We start from the raw sequence: 16,294 nt of genomic DNA, 5'->3' as shown, positions 1-16,294 counted from the left end.
GTTTCAAGTCCTATTATCTTTCCTCTTACAGATCCTGCCCATCACACCTCCACATCCAGAAGGAAACTGGCTCAGGGAAGGACCAGCCCCAGCCAGAAGGAGTAAAAAGAATAAAAGTCACCTCCTGTCTATTGAGTGCCGACTCTATGCCAGGTACTTCACGTGTGTCTACTTTATGTAAAATAAATAGAAAGCGAGGTCACCTGAGACTTGCCAGGGGAGCGGGGAGGGGAGGGTCCCAGGCAGAGGGAGGTGCAGGAAGCAGGTTCTGAGCAAGCGGGCACCTGGTGGAGAATCAGAGACCGTCAGGCGAGATGCGACCGTGGGGGCTGGTGTGGGGGTCAGCTCGGAGGTCAAGACGGAGATGCTGAACTGTATCATAGCAGCAGCTGGGGCCACACGGTCCGTGTTTCCAGCGAATGGCGGAGGGACGTGAGACCAGCAGCTGCCATGGAGTTTGTCCACCAGCAGGTAGCCTCCTTGGCCTGTAAAAACTTGAGCAAAATAGCCCTTCCTGTAGAATGTGGCCCAGAAGCCTTGAACCTGCTTTTTCTGGCTGTGTGTAGAAAGACAGACGTGGTCTAGGGTTTGACTCAAGACCAAGCCAGACCCTGCTGAGGGTACTGTCCGAGTTGCCATCAACTCTGGCTACGGTTGAGGGGAGGGAGGACTGTCCAGCCTGATAGGCTGTTAAAGCTCAGGGCCTCGGTGTCTAAGAGTGTGTTTCCGAGCAGATGTTTCATCCAGGTTCCTCCAGGTGATGGGGCCGAGTCAGGCTGAGTTACAGGGAAGCGTCTGAGAAGAGAAATACATTTGAAATTGTGGTCAAGGTGGGTTTTTTTTCTTTTGAGCCTAGCTACACTATCCAGAGTTCCTGCCCATGAAATATTTCATACGTATTTATACACACACACACATAAAAATGTATACGTGTATCTATGAAACAAAGAACAGTAAAATGGACACGCGTGTCCCCAGCTGAAGCAGTATTTCCAGGATCACCCAGGTCACCTATGTGTCCCTCCACGTCACAGCCGTCCTGCTGCCCTCACCCTTCTGACGTTTATCAGACCCTTGCTCTTCAGTACAGGTTTGCAGTATATCCTCAACCATATAGCTGAGTTGCGTATGTTTGGGCAATTTCGTGGGCGCTCCCCTATCGCACGTAATCTTTCGCGATTTGCTTTTACACTCAGCGTCACCTCCCCGAGGTCCGTCCGCGTTGACGCACAAAGCCGTAGTTCTTTTCCCCTGCCCTGCTGTAGGGTACGCCATCGTTGAATACGCACATTATTTACCCCCTCTACTTGTGTCGGGACGTCTGTATGGTGTCCAGGTTTTTTGGATACACGGTGCCTCTGTTGAATATTCATGCACGAGTCTCCAGCTCAAATTAATGGGGAGATTCTTGAAGGTCTGTAGCAAGGACCAGACATCACACGTGGCCAAGGCTTACAGGGCGGGGAAGTAGAGTCATACGCCTAGAGGGAGGACTCTTGCCACTTCTCAGGGGCCCTCGGGGTCTCTCACTGCAGCTCCGCCTGGCAGACCAGCTCCCTCCGCCTCCATAGCCTCGACCTGCCTGGGGCTCTGCTTTACTGTGGCCAAGTTCTAGTCTCCACTGTGGCCACCCTGATGCCACCTCCTAGCTAATTCCCCACAGCACATTCATCCGCCCCACTGTCTCTTTGGCCCATAGGAAATTCCCAGGTCAAGGGATTGGGCTAGTGCAACCAGCCTCGGGATTGGTCCTCTTTGGAGCAGGTCACTCGGCTGTGGCTGGAGGGTTTATTTGGTACAGACAGGATATCAGGGCTGTGGCCATCTGAGGACGTGAGCAGGAAGGCAGATATTAGGTATTGGCGTATCGATTTCCCTAGACTTGGCTGTCATCTTTGTTCATTTTTCTTTTTCTCCTTTTTCAAACTATACACATAATACACTGATACGTGTGTGTGTTGTAAACACTAAAACAGTATAGGTAACGTCCAAGTCCTCCTGGCCAGTAACCTCAGAATTCCTCCCTCTTCTTACATAGAATCAGTATAATCAGATCCTCTCAAACTTTTCCCCTCCCTCCTTCTTTCCCTCCCCTCCCCTCTCCCTATTTCTCTCTCCCCTTCTCTCTCTTTCACACACACACACACACCCCCCTACCTATATAATTACAGGCGTTGCATTACATGAATGATTTTATACTGTGTTGTGATATTTTTTCTGACACCAAAGGTATAGTGTTTTCTTGACACCAAATACGTGTCATTTTTTCACACATCCACCAGTTCTCTGACACCAACTGGGTGTCCAGAAATCCAGTTCACTTCTGACACTAACTGTCCAGAGGCAGCAAAGATGCCACAGGCTAAGGGCTCAATCCCACAAGCCTGCCTCCGCCTCGGATGCCGGCCCCAAACCCAGGGCCACCTGCCCTCTGACTGAGCAGCTCTAAATCAGGGTCTCCCACAGCCTCCTCGCCAGGTGCAGTAATTTGCTGGAATGGCTCACAGAACTCAGGAAAACACTATACTTATTATAACAGTTGATTTTAAAGGATACAAATGAAAACACATATGAGGAGGTCCGGAAGGGTCCCGAGCACAGGAGCCTCTGTTCCCATGGAGTTGAGATGAGCCACTTGCCCAGCATGTGCTTGAATTCAGAAACTTGGAAGCTCTTTGCCCCCCATCGTTGAGGGATTTTCATCAAGGTGCTATTATGTGTGTGATTGATTAAATCATTCTCTGTTGGTGATTGAGTTCAATCTCTAGCCTCTCTCACCTCCCCTGAGGCAGGAATGTGGGGCTGAAAGTTACAACCTTCTAATCACTTGTGTGGTTCTTCTGGCATTCAGCTCCCATCCTAAAGCTACTAGGGGCCCCTTACCCAAGAGTTACCTTGTTACCATACAAAAAGCATTCACACCCTCCTCACTCTGGAGATTACAATCCGTGCTGGGAACCCGGGGCAAAGACCAAATATATTTTTAAATTATACCACATATATGTGTGTACGTATTTACTTTTTTATTTTTATTTTTTTAACATCTTTATTGGAGTGTAATTGCTTTACAATGGTGCGTTAGTTTCTGCTTTATAACAAAGTGAATCAGCTATACATATACATATATCCCCATATCTCTTCCCTCTTTCATCTCCCTCCCTCCCTTTACTTTTTCAAATAAACGATGTCTTGGGATCTTTTTATGTCACTACATCCTTTCAAAATGTTATTCTATAGTGCAAAAGGATCATGGAGTATCTGCTGAAGAATGTTTGGATTGTCTACATTTTTTTCCTATTATAAATAGTGCTAAATTTTCAAGTAAAAAACTGGGGGGAAATTAAATATCCATTATAGGGAAATGAAGAAATAAATTATGGTATATTCTTGCAATGGAATAATACATCCAACAGTTAAAAATGAATAAACCAATAGAAATTAAGGGATTGCCAGATTAGATTGAAACAACAAGATCACATGTATACTATCTACAGGAGAAAAACCTTACATCCAAAGGTGTACAAAGAGGTTGAAAGTAAAAGGATGGAAATATAGACTATGCTAAAAAGAATCATAAAAGAGCTAGAGTGGCTTATATCAGACAAAATAGACGTTAAAACAAAAGTGTTACTAGAAATAAAGAAGAGATTTCATAATGATAAAAGTGTCAACCACCAGGAAGTTATAACAGTTATAAGTATAACTTAACCCAAACAACAGAGCCTCAAAATACATGAAGCAAAAACTGACAGAATTGAAGGGAAAAATGTAAAATTCAACAATAATAGACGGATGGAGATTTTTAATACTCTACTTTCAATAATGGATAGAACAATAAACAGAAGATCAACAAGGAAATAGGAGACTTGAACTTGGACTTGTCTATAGTACATGCCACCTAACAGCAGAATACATACTCTTCTCAAGCACCCACCTGGAATGTTCTCCATATGCTGGTCCCTAAAACAAACTTCAGTAAGTTTAAAAGGATTGAAGTGATCCAAAGTATGTTTTCCAACCACAATGGAATTAAATTAAAAATCAATAACAAAGTAATTTGGAAAGTTAACAAATATGGGAAATTAAACATCGCACTTCTAAATAACCAATAGGTCAAAGAAATCACACAAGAAAATAGAATATTTACTTTGAGACAAACGGAAATGAAAATGCAACATACTGAAACTTAAGTGGTGTCACTAAAGCAGTGCTCAGAAGGGAATTTATAGCTATAAATGTTAATATTTTTAAAAGATCTCAAATCGGTAACCTAACCTTTCACTTTATGAAACTAGAAAAAGAAGAGCAAACTAAAACTGAAGCAAGCATAAGGAAGGAAGTAATACTATTGGGACAAAAATAAATGAGTTAGAGAAGAGAAGAGCAATAGAGAAAATCAGTGAAACCAAAAGTTGGTTCTTTGAAATTTCAACAAAATTGACAAACCCTTAGCTAGACTGACCAAGAGAAAAAGAGAGATGATCCAAATGACTAGAATCAGAAATAAAAGAAGGGACATTACTACCAACCTTACAGAAATAAAAGGCAAAAATAAAGGAATAATATGAACAGCTGTTTCCAATAAATTAGGTAACTTACATGAAATGGACAAATTCCTAGAAAGACACAAATTACTGAAACTTACTCAAGAAAAACAGGAACCTACAACAAGTAAAGAATTAGTAATCAAAAACCTAACTACCAAGAAAAGCCTTCCTTGGTGACCTCTACCAAACAAAAGACAAAAGTATGCCAATTCTTCATAAACTCTCCAAAAAAAAAATAGAAGAGGAAGAAACACTTGCCAATTTATTCTAGGAGGCAAAATTTACCCTGATGTCAAAACCAGTCAGACATCACGAGGAAAGAAAACTACTGACTAACATCTCTCATAAGGTATGGATGCCAAAATGCTCAAAAATATACTAGCAAACCAAATCCAACAAGTCCATAATTAACTGGGATTCATAGCAAGAATGCAAGGTTTGTTTAATACCTGAAAATTAATGTAATATATTAATAGAATCAAAACTAAAAACTATATGGTAGTTGGATGCAGAAAAAGCATCTGACAAAATCAGACATCCTTTTGTGACAGAAATACTCAGGGAATTTCCTCAGCCTGATAAAGAACGTCTGAAACACACACACACTTAACCAGGTAACATCATACTTAACAGTGAAAACTGAATGCTTTTCCCCTGTGATCAAGAAAAGGATGTCCATTCTTGCCCCTTCTATGTAACATTTTGTTAGAAGTTCTAGCCTGGGAAATTAGAGGGGAAAAAAAGAGAGAAGGAAAGAAAAGAAAAGGCATCCAGATTGAAAAGACAGAAGTAAAACAATAATTGCAGATGACAATATCTTACATATAGGAAAATCATATAGAAAAAAATCCTATCATAAGGAATCCACTAACAAACTATTAGAACTAATAAATGATTTCAGTAAATTTGCTGGATGGAAGAGCAATATACAAAAGTCATTTATTGCATATCCATATGTTAACAATGAATTTTATTCAACAAATAAAATTAAGAATACAGTTCACATTTACAGTGCCATCAAAAAGAATAAAATACTTAGGAATAAATTTAGCAAAAGAAGTGTACACTGAAAAACTACAACACATTGCTGAAAGAAATTAAAGAAGATCTAAATTAATAGAAACACATCCCATATTCTTGGAGCATGACACTTAATTGTTAGGTAGTAATACTGTTCAAATTGATCTACATATTCAACAGATTCACTATCAAAATCCCAACTTCTTTTTTTTGCAAGTATTGACTAGTTGATCCCTAAAATTCATATGGAATTGCAAGGGGACCTGAATAGCTAAAACAGTCTGAAATGGGAAGAACAAGGTTGGAAGACTCATACTTCCCAATTTCAAAACTTACTGCACATTTACAGTAATGAAGACAGTGTGGTACTGGCATAAGGATAGACATGTAGGTCAATGGAATAGAATTGAGAGTCCAGAAATGAACACTCACATTTATGGTAAATTGATTTTTGACAAAGGTGCCAAGACCATTCAATAGGGAAAGAAGAATCTTTTCAACAAATTGTGCTGGAACAACTGAATATCCACATGTAAAAAACAGTTGGACCCTTAACCTCACACCATACACAAAAATTAATTCAAAATGCATCATAGGCCTAAATGTGAGAGCTAAAAGTATAAAACTCTTAGAAAAATAAATAGAAGTAAATTTTTATAACCTTGAATTAAGTAATGGTTTCTTAGATACACACCAAAAGTACAAGTGAAGAAAGAAATTGGACTACATCAAAATTAAAAACTTTTGTGCTACAAATAATACCTTAAGAAAGTGAAAGGGTAACCAACAGAATAGGAGAAAATATGTGCAAATCATATATCTGACTTGTATCCAGAACACATAAAAATTCCATATTAAAGACAAAGATCCAATTTAAAAATGGGCAAAGGATTTGAATAGGCATTTCTCAATGCCCAAATGGCCAATGTGCACATGAAAAGATGCTCAACATCATTAGTCAGTAGGGAAATACAAATCAAAACCACAATGAAATACCACTTCCCACCCATTCAGATGGCTGTACTAAAAAAGATGGACAAGAATAATTGTTGACAATTAGAACCTCATACATTGCTAGCGGGAATGTAAAATGGTGCAGCCGCTTTGGGAAACAGTTTAGCAGTTCCTCAAAATGTTAAACATAGAGTTACCATACGGCTCATCGGTTCCATTTCTGCATATCTGCTCAAGGGAAATAAAAACATGTGTTGACAAAAAAATGTGTACATGAATCTTCATAGTAGCATAATTCATAATAACCAAACAACCCAAAGTCATCAATGGATGAATAAACAAGATGTGATATATCCATACAATGAAAAAGTATTCCTCAATAAAAAGAAGTACTGAAATATGCTACATACAACATGGATGAACCCTGAAAAGAAGCCAGTCACAAAAGACCACATGTTATACAATCCCTTTTAAGTGAAAAGTCCAGAACAGGCAAGTCTATAGAGACAGGAAATAGACTAGTGGTTGCCTAAGGTTGGAGGAGCAGGTACTGGAGGGAAATGGGGAGTGACTACTAAAGGGTATGAAGTTTCTTTGGGGGGGTGATGAAAATGTTCTAAAATTAATTGTGCTGATGGTTGTACAACTCTGTGAATATACTAAAAAGCATTGAATTGTACACTTTTAAAAGGTGAATTGTATGGTACATGAATTATATCTCAACAAAGCTGTTTTTAAAAATGAATGAATTAGGTCTGTATGTATCAACCTAGATAAATCTCAGTAAATGCAGAGAGAAAAAAGCAAGTTGAAAAAGGAAACAGGAAAGCATATAGTATGATGCCATCTATGTGAAACTGTAAAACAAAAAGTATAGCATATATTGTTTTTGGAAATATAAATTCTTAGTAAGATATAAAAACTTGGAAGGAAAGGATATACTCCAACTACAGAATTCTCCCTCTCTCCCTATAATTTTTTTTTAAATTTTATGGCTTATCCGTCCATTGTTTGTGTTCAGTACATAAAGAAATATATGTCTATTCATATCCCTTCCTTTCTCAAATAAAAAGAAGACTATATATGCTTTTCTCTACTTTTTTTTCACTTAACAGTGGATACTGGAGATCTCTCCAGAGTTTAGAGAGCTGTTCCAGTGAGGCTCTTTTATTAACCTTGTTGGGGTTTCTGTCTAAAAGGAGGAGCGCCAGAGATGGATGACTATATGGAGACGCTGAAGGATGAGGAGGACGCCTTGTGGGAGAACGTGGAGTGCAACCGGCACATGCTGAGTCGCTATATCAACCCAGCCAAGCTCACCCCCTACCTGCGCCAGTGCAAGGTCATTGACGAACAAGATGAAGATGAAGTGCTTAACGCTCCCATGCTGCCGTCCAAGATCAACCGGGCAGGTAACCTCGGGAAATAACTTACCGTTAGCTGTAGCAAAATGAAGTTTCTCTCAGTCAGGGATGTTTAACTAGAGTCCACAGACCCCTCTACCCACCCCTGGTCCCCCACCAAACTGTCCATGGGGTAGAGAGGGTCTATTAACTTGGACAGGGGGAAATTACATCTTTACTTTACCAACCTAAGACTTAGCATTCCCTTCGATTATGGATGCAGGTAGGCAACAAATCACAATGATTAGCAATACTTGTGTCTTTGTCGACAGTAAACATTACAGATATCTTCTTATCACATTACAGCTATTACAGATTTCCAAAATATCATTTACACTCATCTCTCCCTTGAAATTATAGTAGTTATTAGACCTGCCAAGAGATTGGGTTATTTAATGCATTAATAAAGAAGCACATTTATTACTAAGTCACAAATTTAATATTTGTTAACTGTATCTTATTATAATTGATTCCCTTTGTAATCCAATGCATTTTATCTGTTTGAAAATGTTATTCTGATAAAGGGTCCATAGGCTTTTCCAGACTGCCTAGGGGTCCATGACACTTTATCACATTCATTAAAGGTAGGTAGTGAGTGTGGTTTGTGAACATTGTTTTGGTTTTATATACATCTGTGTGTGTATTCACACGTATGTTTGTAGCAAAATATGTCTTTGTGTGTAAGCATGCGGTCACAATGTAAAATACATTTCTTTCTGTGGTTCACAGTTTAAGAGGTTTGAAACTCACTTACCCACAGTATGACTGGTGACAAGTAGCTCATATGCTATGACTCTCTTTTGCATACGTGACAAACATCACTCATCACAGCGTGTTTTCCTACTGAGCTTGGATGTAACTTTAGAATCCCTCTCAACACAGTGCTCCAGGCAGCTTTGACAAACAATCAGTTGACACAAGATGAAATTTATTTATTATGTCTACCCTAGGGGAAGGATTGAGTTTTAGGACCTCAAGGGAAGAAACAGCTGAAAATAAAATGTTTAAGGAAGGGGCAAGAAATGTAAACAATAAGTGGAACCAGTAGGATAAAAATTGAAAACTGCCAAGGAAATTACACTTAGATTAAAAATGTTTCCAGACTATGTGATAATCCCATCGAAGAACATGGAGCTATTCCTGCTTCCTGTGACTTTTCCTAGCTCCCCACCCAAATGCTTATCTTCCTGGTCTGAATCCCAGAGAACCATATATTATTCTGTAACCACTGCTGTACATCCGTCCTCCTTCAATCACAGATGCGCTGATGCCTGTATGGTTAATTTTAGCCCTGGTCAATTGGGAAGCTCTTTAAGACTGTTGGTTTCCTATGGCTGCTCTGGTTCTACCAGTCTTTTGGAGAAAGGAAACTAACACTCACAATCCCTGCTGAGGGCCTGGCACTTTGATTTACATTATCTGGACTGTAAGATATAACTCAGGAGTGACAGGATGTGGTGAGACTATCTTCTTAAGAGTGTACTGACGGATGTGAGCCCAGCATAAGACTGGATTTGGAGACTTGCATCCAATCAGACATGTACGCTTCTGCCCACTGAGTGATTTGGCCTTTCCTCTAGGCCGACTGCTGGACATTCTACATACGAAGGGGCAAAGGGGCTACGTGGTCTTCTTGGAGAGTCTGGAATTTTACTACCCAGAATTGTACAAACTGGTGACTGGAAAGGAACCCACTCGTAGATTCTCCACCATTGTGGGTAAGTGGCTTTACCATCAGCATTCGGACTGTGATGGGAGGGGTGTGTATGTGTGTCCAGTGGTGGGACGGTTCTAAGGTTATGGATCTGTGACATCAGGACAGCGCCCCAGTGGCACTTACAAACCGTCAACCACTTATTTCTGCCTGATGATGAAATGTAGGTGACAGAGGAACAAACTGAATGAAGAGCCAAGAGAAGTGGGTGTTTACTGAACATCCCCCATGAATGTTGGTGGGGTGGAACTCCCCCTACCCTCTGGATCTTGTCCTTGCCCTGCCTACCCTCCTGCCAGTATCCCATGAACCAGAGCCCATGGTCATCTCGTCATCTTAATTTTCCTTCCTAAATATTCTCAAATCAGTCTTTTCTCCATATACACCACTATCCTAGTCAAGACCCATACAACCCTATCAGCTCTTTATATCCATTCCTGCTCTCATCCAATGAGTTCTCTACTTCTCATGTTACCCTCCACTACTTAAAACCTTTCAGTGGCTTTCCATTGTTTCCATCTAAAGACCCCAGTGCAGCCCACAAGGACCCTACATGGTCCAGCCCCTGATGATACTCCCAGCCTCACCTTTCTGCCTCTCCCTCTCTCTAAGCTCCAGCCACTTTGGTCTTCCTTCAGTTTCTGAAATGTGCCAGGTTCCTCTTCCCTTCCCATAGGACCTTGGCAATGTTGTTCCACCTTCCTAGAATGTGTTTTCTCTCCTCAATACTTGAGCTCATCCATCAGGAGCCTTCTCTAATGCCTCTGTCCACTCAGCTGGATCTGGTCCCCCCCACCCCATTACACACTCTCATAGTCCCCTATGCCTTTACTTTGTGCAGTCCTCTCAATCTGTAGTTATATTTGTGTGTGATCACTTGCTTTTTTAATGTCTGTCTCCCTTACCAGACATAAGCTCTACCGGGACCAAGGCTGTCTTGCGCACCCTGAATCCCCGGTGCCTAATGGGTAGTAAGAGCTCAGTAAAATGTTGCTGAGTGAATGAGTGAACGAATGACACCTGCCCCACGTCTGGAACCCCCTTCTTCCCCTCCCCAGTCCTCAGGCCTGACTGGGTGCCCCCTCTCCACAGTGGAGGAGGGCCACGAGGGCCTCACGCACTTCCTGATGAACGAGGTCATCAAGCTGCAGCAGCAGATGAAGGCCAAAGACCTGCAGCGGTGTGAGCTGCTGGCCAAGTCGCGACAGCTGGAGGACGAGAAGAAGCAGCTGACGCTGACACAGGTGGAGCTGCTGACCTTCCAGGACCGGTACTACAAGATGAAGGAGGAGCGGGACAGCTACAACGACGAGCTGGTCAAGGTGAAGGACGACAACTACAGCTTGGCCATGCGCTACGCCCAGCTCAGCGAAGAGAAGAACATGGCGGTCATGCGGAGCCGAGACCTGCAACTCGAGGTGAGGGGCACGTGGCGGGAGCTGCTGGGCCAAAGTGAGAGAGGGGGACGCGAAGGCCACTGGGGCAGAGACCACCAGGCAGGCAAGGGCAGGGTTTAACACTTGGCCAGGTGAGGGAGGAAGGAGGACGCAGGAGTTCTGGGGGCCTAGATCTGCTGTGCGCGTGCGCACGCCAACCCAGTGAGGCTTGGCGCCGCAGTTTAGCGCCCAGAGCCACTGCGCATGTGTGCACAGGTGCACACAGACCCAGTGAGCTTGACGTCCTGCGCAGGAGCCCTCTGGGCCATTGTGCGCATGTGCAGACTTGCGCACCTGGACCCAGTGGAGCTTCCCTCTTGCTCCGGAACGAGGACCCACCAGGCGCATGAACCAGAGATGCGCACATGGGCCGAGCACGTGAGCCCTGCACCCGTGCTGGGTGAGGGGCAAGATGGAGGATGCAGGGGCCTGCCCAGCTGTATGGCCCTCGGGAAAATCAGCGAGGAGGTGGGCACAGAACCTGGCCCGTGGATTCATGAGATCTTTGAGGCCAGGACTCTGCCCTTCACAGCTGTACCCACAAAGCTCAACATGACACAGTGGAATAGTCACTTATCAACGAACAATCCAGTAGCCAAATGATAGACGTCATTAATGAGTTTACCTGCAAAAGGGAGATGGAGAAGGGAATTGGCTTAACTCATTCATTCCTTTTATTGTGCCCCGCCTTGCACCAGGCTCTTTTCCAGGGTTACGTAACTCAGAACCAAGGTCCTGCTGTCATGGAGCTCACATTCTAACTAGAAAAAAATGCATCAATAGCTGGTAGTAATAAGCGCTATTAAGAAGAGGGAGAAAAGAGTTTAGGGATAGTGCGTGAGGGGTGCTGTTTTAAATAGGATGGTCAGGAAGCGTTCCTGAGAAGCAGACACAGGAGCAGAGATCTGAGCAAAGGGAGGAGCCAGCCATGCAAGTCTCAGGGGAAGAGCAAAGAGCGAGTGCAAAGGCCCTAGGTAGGGGCCATGCTCGGTGTTCTTGAGAAACAGCAGGAGAGCCAGTGGGGCTGGAACCGCATGAGCAAGCGGGAGATGGCCAGGGTCCAGATCCTGGGGGCTTGGTAAGAACTTTGGAATTTATTCCAGTAGTGATGGAAGCCACTGAGGGATTGAGAGCTGCGAGTGACAACTGATGTATATCTAGAAGGATCACTCTGGCTGCTGAGTGGAAAATAGACTCTCGGAATATTTATTAAGCACCTGCCATGTGTAAGGCATGGTGCTAAGCACTGTGGGGGACATAGGCGTAAATAACCTGATTTGTGCTCAGGTCACTCACAATTTAGTTGAACCAGACAGATCAGTAAACAGTCCACTAGAAATCAGGTGAATTGAGTCAGTGGCATAGCAGGCAAAGAGCAGAAGCTTTTAAATCCTTTGGATTTGAGTTCAAATCTGACTTCTGGCTTTGCCACTTAGTTAGTTCTTGGCCTCAGTTTCCTCATTTGTAAATGCCAATTACATGGAAATGAAAATAATACCTACACCCTAGGATTGCTGAGATACTGAAATATGTCTTTGGCAAGATGGCTGACCTAGTAAGCACCCACTTTGTGTCCACTTGGATGGGACAGGGGATCTAGACCCAGAACAGGTCACTTGGGTTCATCTTCCAAGACTCTGAGGAGGATTTTTTTTTTTTTTTTGCGTGACCAGGAAGCAAGGTTTCTGTGCTGTCTCATCTAAGATTTGGAGGTGTTAATAACCTGTGGCAGGGCTTTAAAACTTTCTCTCCTAGAACTTTCTCCTGTTTTATGTTTTTCTGGCCATATAGTAACAGTGAGAAACCATATCTAGAACTTGAAAGAACGTCTGGCCAGCTGAGTCCTAGGCCATTTCTCAGGCCCAGGCTGCTTCCCTGCATTCCTCTTTGTTCCTTCCCTCAGACCACAGGCGTCCAGCCGAGGTCCCTTGCTTGCTAAAGCCACCACCCTCTACCTGCCAGATTTCTTGAGATGTTCCCCCCATAAGCCTAGAATTGAAAAAGGACACTCACCCATTTGGTGCCCTCTTCCTTGCAGACCTTGAAAACAATCTTCTTATTCTAGGTGTTTTACCAAGGCTGATCAGTTTGGGGAAGCAGACAGGCTAAGTCACAGAGGTTTAAGAAGCTGCCTCCTGGGTGAAGCTCAGCACAACTGGGGAAGTTGTCCCATTTCCAGGGGTAGTAACTGCCTTCTCTTCCAGGAAGCCACTCTTTCTTACACACTAAGTCTGGGCAGGTCCTTTAGGCCAGAGATCCTGTCAATGGCAGCAGTGCCATTTGTTCAACTAAAATCTTGTGTGAAACACAAGAGGCCAAAACATGTGCATGCAGAGCTACTCTGGGGTGTGAAGTCGGGGTGGGGCCCGGATCTCCCCCCTCCCCATCTCTTTGCTCCCTTCGATAACACGAGGGTTCTTCAGGGAATCTTGACTTCTGAGGCTCAGAGTTTGAAACCCATCCTAAAAGACCTTTAAAATGGATAACATACCTCAGGGAAACACCAGGTTGGGTACCTTTTATCCTAGTCTGTAATCTGTTCCACCCCACAAAAATTGCCAGAGGGAGTCTTCCAGGGGGCATAACTGCTTTAGAACTATTCTAAATTAATGGATCAGGACCTCTTCCTCAACAAGGAGGGGGGTGGTTTGTTTCACTGGAAGAGGTTTCTTTGAGGCCTTCTCTGTCGCCAACTGGAGGAAGGAGAGAGGGGGGCAGAGCACGGGTCACGCTGGAAGTCCAGTAGCATCTGGGAGGCACTGCCTTTTCTGAACGTTTCCTGCCAACTGCGTTCTGCCCTCGGCACCCTGTGGGTGTTTCAGATCGACCAGCTCAAGCATCGATTGAATAAGATGGAGGAGGAATGCAAGCTGGAGAGGAACCAGTCGCTGAAACTAAAGAACGACATCGAGAACCGGCCCAAGAGGGAGCAAGTTCTGGAGCTGGAGCGGGAGAATGAGATGCTGAAGACCAAGATTCAGGAGCTGCAGTCCATCATCCAGGTGAGGGCCCGCGCGGCACGGTGGGCGGGAGGGAGGACGGGGGCCGGGGACGGACGTGCCTGCCTGGCCGCGAGTCCCGAAGCCGCCACCTGCTGACCGCAGGACCACAGAGAATTCATGTCGTCCTTGGGCACCTTAGTCCCTCCGCTGTCAGCGGGGGTGACCACACCACCCACTTCTCAGAGACACGACATTATGTGAGATAAAACTTGTGACGGTGTTCCCTTGGCTGAATCACTCCGTGAAAATCACCACTCACACAAAATCACTGCCCTGGGTGCTGTGAGAAAAGTACATCCGAGAAATCTTCTTGCCTTAAAGATTCCAAGAAACTCAACTCTCAGCTCTGTGTGATTTGTTAAATCTTCAAGAGCCTCCCCACCTTTGCCATCACAGAATCATCTGTGGGTACAGAGGAGTAATATCCCAAAATACATCTGCAGGGAAAGAAAAAAGGCACCCGCCCCTTCCCGCAGAATGATTCCCCCAGGCCCCCAGGATTGGCTGCCTGGCGTGGAAGGCTCAGGTTCAGAGCAGAGGACGAGTCCCGGTTTAGTCGGAGAGATTAATTGATATTTCAGGGGAGGCATCCGGAAGAAGATCGGCCCTCTTTTTGTCGTCACCTGTGAAGTGTGTGGAAAAGCAGCAACTGTTCCTCTGAGCTCTGATAAGAGCTGGGGCAGAACAATAGGCATCGGGATATTTCTGAGCAGAAGTGGGTTTTATGCTTCTTTCCAGGTGATAAAATTCATAAATAATAAGCTGCTTAAGGACCCCAAGAGACAGCGACTCTTGCCTCTCTCTGCTTCCCTGGCACAAAACCGTCTGCTTGCTCAGTGTGTCACTGGCGCTCTTGTCTGCCGCCTTCCCGGGCCCCATGCTCCCTGCCCTTCCCCTGCCCCCAGCACCGTTAAACGTTCCCCCCTTCCGCACCCGCCACCCGCCCAGGCCGGGAAGCGCAGCCTGCCAGACTCGGACAAGGCCATCCTGGACATCCTAGAGCATGACCGCAAGGAGGCCCTGGAGGACCGACAGGAGCTCGTCAACAAGATCTACAACCTGCAGGAGGAGGTCCGCCAGGCGGAGGAGCTGAGGGACAAGGTGGGACCCCCATGGGCGGTTGGGGCAGCACCCACCCAGCTGGCATCCTCGGGCCGGGAGCCCCTGTACATTGATGTGTGTTAGTGGAACCTGCAGAGCCCACGCTCTCTTCCAGGGACCAGGTCTGACCCCTGGTGTAAATTCCCGGTGCGTCAGCACCTGCAGTTACTTGTGAATTACTAAGCATCAGCACGGCACCTGTCTTGCCCCCTGGCTGAAGGCCACAGGAGGGCACACGTGGCATCTGCCCTGTCTCCTGCTCATTCCCTGGCACATAGTAGGTCCACAGCATATCCCTGTTGATGGACTGGCCTTTTACCTCGGTCCCTTCTGGTCAGAGAGCTGACTCTCAGAAGGCCAGGCCCTGTGGGGAGGGGCCGGCCGGCTCTGGGAAGACGCAGCTGGAAAATGGCTCTCGGCCCCGATGTGCTGACAGCCTGACGCGTGTGTTGATTTCTCCCTGTGCTCGCAGTACCTGGAGGAGAGGGAGGACCTGGAGCTGAAGTGCTCGACGCTGGGGAAGGACTGCGAGATGTACAAGCACCGCATGAACACCGTCATGCTGCAGCTGGAGGAGGTGGAGCGGGAGCGGGACCAGGTACGGGCCTGCCCCGGGGCCGCTGCGCCGCAGGCCCGTGGGCTCCGAGCCGTGGGGTCCAGCAGGATGTTGTGTCCAGGGCAGTGTCCTTAACTCCGCCGGAATCACGCGTGAATCCATCATTCCTGCTTCCGTCCCCAGAATGAGTTCTATCCCAGTTCATTTGACTAGCCTGGGGGCCTGAGCTGGACCCCAGTGGCCTGGGCTGTAGAGTGAGAGGGCCAGGTCCAGACCCTGTCACCCTTCAGACGCGTGGCTGCGGGCAAGCTGCCACTCCCTGGAAGCCTCGTCTGCGAAATGGGAATAATGATAATAATAGTAGCGCCACTCGCTAGGGCGGAGGGTGGGCTCCAAGAGACACAGCCGGGGCTGCACAGACGGGGGCTGTGGCGTGTTGCTAAGGATGGTATCGGCTGAAACGCCCAAGGGTCAGGGTCCAGAAAAGGGCCGGAGGCCGTGTGGCTGACCCGGGGGCTGGGGGGCGGGCGTCTGGGTCTGACTTGGGAGTGTCGGGGCAAA

The 16,294-nt window shown here is 45.6% G+C and overlaps 1 protein-coding gene across 6 annotated transcripts in view; it reads left to right on the top strand.

Annotated features, from left to right (window-relative positions):
- CARD11 (caspase recruitment domain family member 11) overlaps window positions 1-16,294 on the top strand; it is a 107,923-nt gene that overhangs the window by 68,944 nt on the left and 22,685 nt on the right. For 5 of the 6 annotated variants that reach the window (XR_009005539.1, XM_057530154.1, XM_057530156.1 and 2 more), the window contains 7 exons: window positions 32-153; window positions 7,721-7,933; window positions 9,505-9,642; window positions 10,731-11,056; window positions 13,897-14,076; window positions 15,025-15,177; window positions 15,650-15,775. Coding sequence is in view for 5 of the 6 variants with exons in the window: in XM_057530154.1 (XP_057386137.1) it covers window positions 147-153; window positions 7,721-7,933; window positions 9,505-9,642; window positions 10,731-11,056; window positions 13,897-14,076; window positions 15,025-15,177; window positions 15,650-15,775 (1,143 nt within the window). In the remaining variant the exon portion in view is untranslated. Of the gene's footprint in view, window positions 1-31; window positions 154-802; window positions 831-7,720; window positions 7,934-9,504; window positions 9,643-10,730; window positions 11,057-13,896; window positions 14,077-15,024; window positions 15,178-15,649; window positions 15,776-16,294 lie in introns of those variants that run through there. The other variant, XM_057530155.1, reaches the window with a different exon arrangement.

This window comes from Balaenoptera acutorostrata, chromosome 15, assembly GCF_949987535.1.
Source record: "Balaenoptera acutorostrata chromosome 15, mBalAcu1.1, whole genome shotgun sequence".
In the NCBI taxonomy this organism is placed as follows: domain Eukaryota; kingdom Metazoa; phylum Chordata; class Mammalia; order Artiodactyla; family Balaenopteridae; genus Balaenoptera; species Balaenoptera acutorostrata.
Note: the sequence above shows the minus strand (reverse complement) of the source record. Positions and strands in the feature narration are given on the sequence as shown.